Source organism: Parasteatoda tepidariorum, chromosome 4 (assembly GCF_043381705.1).
Source record: "Parasteatoda tepidariorum isolate YZ-2023 chromosome 4, CAS_Ptep_4.0, whole genome shotgun sequence".
NCBI classification, from domain to species: domain Eukaryota; kingdom Metazoa; phylum Arthropoda; class Arachnida; order Araneae; family Theridiidae; genus Parasteatoda; species Parasteatoda tepidariorum.
Window position 1 is genome coordinate 101,135,996 of NC_092207.1, and position 7,580 is coordinate 101,143,575.

At 28.3% G+C, this 7,580-nt stretch overlaps 1 protein-coding gene across 2 annotated transcripts in view; it reads left to right on the top strand.

Annotated features, from left to right (window-relative positions):
- Positions 1 to 7,159, top strand: part of LOC107438845 (histone-lysine N-methyltransferase SMYD3) — an 83,448-nt gene extending 76,289 nt beyond the window's left edge. For both annotated transcript variants that reach the window (XM_043046438.2, XM_043046431.2), the window contains exons 10-12: positions 2,517 to 2,694; positions 4,111 to 4,219; positions 4,518 to 7,159. In XM_043046438.2, the coding sequence (XP_042902372.1) occupies positions 2,517 to 2,694; positions 4,111 to 4,219; positions 4,518 to 4,652 (422 nt within the window). In that variant the 3' untranslated portion in view covers positions 4,653 to 7,159. The remainder of the gene's footprint in view (positions 1 to 2,516; positions 2,695 to 4,110; positions 4,220 to 4,517) is intronic.
- Positions 7,160 to 7,580: the final 421 nt, after the last annotated feature.

Consider the following 7,580-nt stretch of genomic DNA (forward strand, 5'->3'; position numbering starts at 1 on the left):
AGAGCATTTTGCCGTTCACGCCTCCTAAATACGTCATTTAAATGTCAGAAATTCCGTTTGGCAAATCAGCTATTGGAATGCATATAGAATATGCGTTTCGTGTCTACAATTGGATTATGTACAGCAGTGAGTAGCAATCAGTATCGTATGCACGTGATCTTGTAAAAAAAGAGGGTATTCTTCCCTTATACTATTGGTTATTATCTTGCTTTTTTTTCTTAGGAAACTGTACAGTGCACATAATTATTCAGGGATGAAAGACTTCCGCGAAAAAGAATCCGCTTTTTTTCTGTCAATTTTTAAAATTTCCGACCATGTTCCAAAAACTAAAATTTTTAGGGAGTCCAATTAGAGAAACCCAAGCCGCCGGAACGATAGTCGGATTACCGCGACTTCCGCTATAGAGTGGAAAGGAGTCTAAGCGTTTAGTTTCGACCGCCGATGTTTGATTTTTTTTTTGTTTGACTGATTTTCGGAATTTTAAATATTAGGAACTGCTCTGGAATATGCTAAAATCGCGATTTTTAATCAGACGATTTTAATATCAATCATCGATTTTCGTATTTAACTGATTTAAAACTAACGTGTTGCGATTTTTTTTACGCTATTTTAAAATCGTACTAGCAATTCCTATTCACTCAATGTAAAAATTCAATATCGCGATCTGTATTCTCACGAGTTTAAAATCCAACGTCGCGATTCGTATTCACGCATTTTTAAATCAAATATTGCGATTCGTTATCACGCAGTTGTAATGGAAAATTTTACAGCGGCCTAGGCCTATAGGCCCATTCGCCGAATACAATAGAACATCAATTTTTTTATTTGACAATTGTAATATCAGATCTCGTTTTTCGTATTTGTACGCTATTTAAAAATGACTCATTGCGATTCGTATTCACGTGATCTAAAAATTATGCATCGTGATTCTTATTTACGCGATTTAAAAATTCAATATCGCTATTTGTATTTTCGCGTTTTTAAAATCCAACAGCGCGATTCTTATTTACGTGATTTTAAAACTCAAAATCAGGATTCATATTCACGCGATTTTAAAATTCAACCACACGATTCATATTCACGCGATTTTAAAATCCAAAATCGCGATTCATATTCACGCTATTTTAAAATCCAATATCGTGATTCATATTCACACGATTTTGAAATCCAATATCGTGATTCATATTTACACGATTTTGAAATCCAATATCGTGATTCATATTCACGCGATTTTAAAATCCAATGCCGCGATTCATATTCATGCGATTTTAAAACCCAATATCGCAATTCATATACACGCAATTTTAAAATCCAGTATCACGATTCTAGAAAGAAGTAGANAAAATCCAATATCGTGATTCATATTCACGCGATTTTAAAATCCAATGCCGCTATTCATATTCACGCGATTTTAAAACCCAATATCGCAATTCATATACACGCAATTTTAAAATCCAGTATCACGATTCTAGAAAGAAGTAGAATTAGGTTTTTTCTTGAATTAGTTACTGTAAAGATGTGATATATTTTTCTACAGTTGTTGCATTTAAACAATTACTAAGTGCATTCATAATTACATTTTATGACAGTATATTTAGCTATATAAATTAAAAGAACATAGTCAACTAACTGATCTTGTGAATGCAAGAAAGTACAATTTACTAGTCAATTTACTAGCCAATTATCTAAAAAGTTTACTTTTATACTTAATAAAAGATGCAAGTCATTTTAGAAAGAAAAGTATATTTATATGTGTCTTTTTAAATTGTTTATAATAGTTTTTATGTATTTCTGTTTTGATATAAAAATGTACATATGCTAATTTTTGGCTATTAAGTGCTCCCTAAAAGTTTCTTGAAAAATTCCTACCTAAAATATTTCAAAATTTCACTGCACCTCCTAAATTCTGTCAAAGAGTGGGGTTTTTTTGTGTTATTTACATTTTCTTAAACTCTCATTATTTAATTACTGAATTTCTCTTTTAATTATTGAAATCTGTAGACCTTCCATTGTAACTGAATAGTTATATATTTTGAGATGAAATTTGAGCTGAAAATAAAATGGATATTTTCCCTTTTGAATTACCAAAACTAAATAGATATTTCTTTTTAGAAAGGTTCTTATAATCAATCATATGCAGGTTTTTTAAAATCCTAGCAATAGTGAATGTATTGTATGAGTACTCCTAGTATGCTATTAATGGTTTTATGGATCCTGAAAATTATCTTTATATTGTTATCAAACTGATTAATAGTCATTTTAGCTGAGATAAACTGAGTCAAAAAATAATTTTAGCTGAGACAAACTGAGCCAAAAAGAGATTTTAACTGAGACGAAATGCAATTTCTGGTGAGACAATTTGATATTTTGCGAGTAACACCCCTGTGTTTGCAATGTTTATTTTAGAACTCTAATAAGTATGGTAAACTTATTAAATGAATTTATTGAATATGGTAAACTTATTATATATATTTATTGAATATGAATTGTTAATAATTACTATGAAATTGCTGTAGAAGATCCAGAGCTTATTAATGATGCTTGTAGCAGATTGTTGGAAGAGGAGAATGAAGTTCTTGGAGATACAAACATTTATAAGATTAGAACCCTAGAAATAGCATTTGATACTTGTATAAAACTACAAGCATGGGACAAAGCTATTACTTTGGCTTCTTGTTTGGAAGAACCATTAAGGTAAAATAATGTTAAGCTTTTTGTTATAATCTTATGTTTGGCTTTTAGAGTACCTCCGTAAGTTGTTTGCATTGTTTTTGTGGACAACAATTGGTTAACTTGTAAAATGGTATAAGTTATAATTTATTTTATCCTTTCTTGTATCATGTTATAATTATATGTATCACATTGTTCATATATTTCTTATAACATGTAACCAATCAAAATAAAGATAAATGTAATTGATGTTTTTTAACTTTATTTTGAAATTTTTATTTATTAACTATCCCATATAACTTAAGAGAAGAGATTAATTTCAGAATGAATTACTATCTGTAACATAAATTTAATATTAAACTGTTTAGTTTGATAAAACTATACATATATATTTTGTTAATAATGTATAATATTTATTCATTATAAATAATTTTTAGAATTCGAATAATTTATTCATTATGAAAAATATGCATACATAGAAACATATTCAATTAAAAAATACTTAAATTAATTTTAAAACTTAAAACTAGTTATGTTACGCTCACAAACCCATTCGTTACAAAAGTCTTTCGTAAATTTCCCATATGGTCAACTCACCAAGTTTAGGTGAGCTTTTAACACAATTTAGTGAAATTTTAGTAGATAACATACTAGGATAGAAAATTTCTGGGGGAAAAAGTACATTTTTCTGGTCAACTTACAATATAGGCAGGCAATGAAACTAAAAAAGTTATTGCTTCATTTTATTATTTGTTCAACTCTGCAAATTTCACTATTATGTCACTTTTTGATCACCCCTAGTGAAATATTGTTTTTAAGTAACAAGCTGCTAAAGTGACAGATTTTTAAAAACAGGTTTCATTCACAAATAAATAAATTGATGAAACAAAATAAGCAAATATATATTTCTCAATAATTCATTGTAAAAAAAATTTATCTCATTTTGTCATGTTAGGGAAGATGTTTAATGATGGTATTCAAAACACCTTTAATAAACATTATTGATGTTATCTTTCCTGTGTAAAGTAATGCTTATTCTACTTTGTGAATCCTGAGCTTGAATCCTAATTACAAAAAAAGGTGGTCCTTTAGCTGGTTACCAGACAAAAAATTCCTGCTCTAAAATAATTACCAAGTTTGTATCTTAAAATGAATTCATTTTCAGCAATTGTAAAAAATATATACTATTTCAAACTTGCAATTATTTTTTAAATTATCAATTTCATTTATTTATTTGAATTAAACATAAAGTCTCAGAAAGAAATATCTTGGGAACTGTTGACTCATTGATAACATATTGCTGATATAATTAAGGCTGGCAATTTTTGTCAAGCTTCATTGGGTGTGCGGCTGACACTAAAAAGCCCGGTATACCAACCAGGCTTTTTATTTTGATTTGGTAATCATAATTCACTAAGAAGCCCGTATTTTTAACTTTAGGTTATACTTTGGGACTCATCATCCTAGTTTAGGAATTTTCTTATTCAAATATGGAAAAATTTTACACTTTAAAGAATTTTCTAATGTAGCTGTAACTAAACTATCTGAAGTAAGTGTCCTTTTTATTACAGTTCAATTTTATTAAAATTGTGATTTCTGTAATGTTTCTAACATATTAAAACTGTACTAAGTATCTTTACATTATAATTTTTCAAAATTGTTTAAATCATACTTGCACTTTTAAGTGTTCAATTCTCATTCTGAAAATAAATTTATATTTTTCAATATTTGATGAATAATTATTTTAAGTTTTCTCTTTTGTATAACTTAGTCTTTTTATGTTGATATAATTAATTTTGCTGAGGTGGATTGTAAGAATTGTGGGTAAATAGTAATTTAATTTTTAGGCAGAAAATGTATTCAAAATTACTCATGGAGAACATCATCCACTGACTAAAGAACTCGAAAGCATTTTACATGATGCAAAGCTTTCATCTGTGTTTATTGATTCCAAAAAAGAATTGAAATGCATTAAACTCTAAATATTATAAACTGTAAATACTTTTTATACATCATTTATGTAAATCATTGTATTCCGTCATCTAAATTAAGAGTGTCGATAATTTTACCATTGTATGTTTTATATATTAATTATTTATGTCATCTCTGGGATATTCCATTAAACACTTTTTAAGAAGGAGATATTTTAATATTGGTTCCTAAAATTCTGAAACTTTAGTTTTTTGCTCTAAAGATATTGTAACAAATATATTTTGATTTCTTGCTATTGTTTTCCAAGGTTCCTTATAATTTAATGTATTATATTTTGTAATACTACTTTAAGTAGAAAGAACTGTTTAATAATAAAAGAATCATATTTAGATTAAAATTACTACAGTCTCAGTAAAATTGATTCATTGTTCTATCATAATACAGTACATGGAACCAGAATGTGCTGCAATTTTGTTCAAGTTGTTGATTGGACCACATTTTTGTTCAAGTTGAAAGCGTATGGAGTTTCAATAGAGGCATTTTGATGGTATCCCATACCCCAGTACTTAACACTGTTTTTTGAAGCTCCGAGGAAAATAAAAAAGCCATCGTTTGGGTGCCTTACACTTGAAGCAATACAATGATTTTAAGCTACATATATAATCTTATGGTGAAAAATTATCTGGGCTTTAGAACTGACAGATAATTTGAATATTTTAAAGGTTATTAAACTTTTTTTAAAAATTGCTAATTTGGTGACATTTTTCCACCTAGATGAAAAATTATCAAAACCACTGCCTTATTTTCAGTGTTTGCAAATTTTTATGAGCCCAGGTAATGCAACATTAGAGTATGTTTTTAAATATTCAAAAATTAGACCCCAAATGCTTTTCATTTTACAAAACTATGACTTTTCTCCATATTGACGTTTTGCGCCATTTGCAAAATAAGCGTAAACAGCGCTGGCTTTAAATAGGCTAAACTTGACCTAACAGTCATGAGTAACAGTTGCAAACACTCAGCAGTTATAAAAATAGCATATTAATCGCAGAAAAGCATCATTTCATAATACGTGGAGCCTTTGAGAAACAGCCTAATAATTATAGTTTTTTAAACTGTTTTTCATTTATAAAAAGTGAATAAAACTTAAGTTGTAAGAAATTTATTTCAAAAATGTTATGTAATAGAAAATTGATTGGCAAAATTGCCATAAAGGGCTCTGAAATCTTAAAATATAATTAGCTTCCTATATTTTTTACGCACATATATTTTATGGTTTTATTGTTCCATTAGAAAAATACTTACATGGACACGCATGTGGAGTGTGTCATATTCCAAATTTCAAGAAGGCTTGTGAAATATACAAGCTAGTGGTAACTGAGTACCTCTTCTGTTCGTTAAAGTCTAATAGAGACTTAGATAAGGATTTCCCAATTTTTTTATTATTTTTTTTTTTTGTGTTAATTGCATTCTATGAATCTTCTGCTTTGGTATGAAGATTAAATATTGTGCTAATGATTCAACTTGTTACCTTATTAAAATTGCAGAAAATAGGAATGATGATATAGTTTAACATGGCATGAAATTTGTAAGTGTGTAGCACGATTAAATTCCGCTCTTAGGATACTATTTTGTACCATTTTTAAAAACTTCAGTTCCTATAATTCATTTTAATCCACTTTTCATATGCCTTCCAATTTAAAACCTTCATTCTACCCAGTTAAAAATGAAATCTATTTATGAAATGGAGAAGTTGCATCTTTACTTATATAAGATTGCGAAAGGTAATTTTATATGTTTAAAATGCTAATTGCTTTTAAGTAATTAGCTATCATCTTTTTATGTAAGTGTTAACATGGATATTTTAAGCTAGGCATTTTTAATCTATTATTGCCCACTGTTCTCTTTTAGGTACAGGTATAAATCATAGAAGTTATTATTATTATTGACAAAAAAAATAAACTTTCATTATTCTAAGAACTCTTTTAAATGTTATGAATTATGTTGATTGAATAAATTTTTTTTCTGAATATTAATCTACAGTAGTGTTTTGCAATGTTCAGAAGAAATTTTTTCATGTTGTATTATTTTTTATTAATTGATTTGTGTTCAATAAACATAATTGTACAAATGTTTTTGACTTTTTCATGTGAAACAAAATGTTTTTTGGCAGGAATCGTTTTCAAGTTGATTTTATAATGTTTACCGTTCTTATACAAAATATCCTGAGAGGTACAAAGCCTCAATGCCTTTACTTGCTTATTGTAGCATTATTTTTATTTTTTTACTTAAATAATTTTTTTAAAAATATGAGATTGTGTCAATTTGATGCTACTCACTTCTTAAATAATTTATTAAAGAATCTAATTATAAATTTGGTAACTACTCATAAACATCTGCTGTAAAATTTTAAGTGTAATGAAAATGGATATTGTGAAAGAAAACTATGCTGTCAAACCTTGCTATCTAAAAATTTTGAGTGATCAATGTTGTTTATGTTTTTTTTTTAACATATGATTCATAGAAACATCTAGTAAAAAAATTTTTATAAATTTTACTTACTTGTAGTTTTATTGAAATCTACATAAATTATGCAATCAAAACTGCATTTTTAGAATTCAGAACTTTCAAAAATGTTTTAGATCACATTATTTACACATGATGTTAAACATAATTAGGTATAATTGCTAACACTAATATATAAAACTGATATTTTATGGATTTAATATATATCAAATATATGTACGCTCGTTGGCTGAGTGGTAGCGCTTCGCACTGTCGTGCTACAGGTCCCTGGTTCGATCCTCGGGCCGGGCAAGGTTGACCCAAACTTTCATTCCTTCCGTGGGTCGATAAATGAGTACCAAGCATGCTTGGGAACTAAACACTGGGGGTTCCACGTTTGGCTGACCACCTGATCGGAACCTCTGCTCTTGCACCCCAGAGCCCAAGGTCAAGAAAACTGAGATGGGCACAGT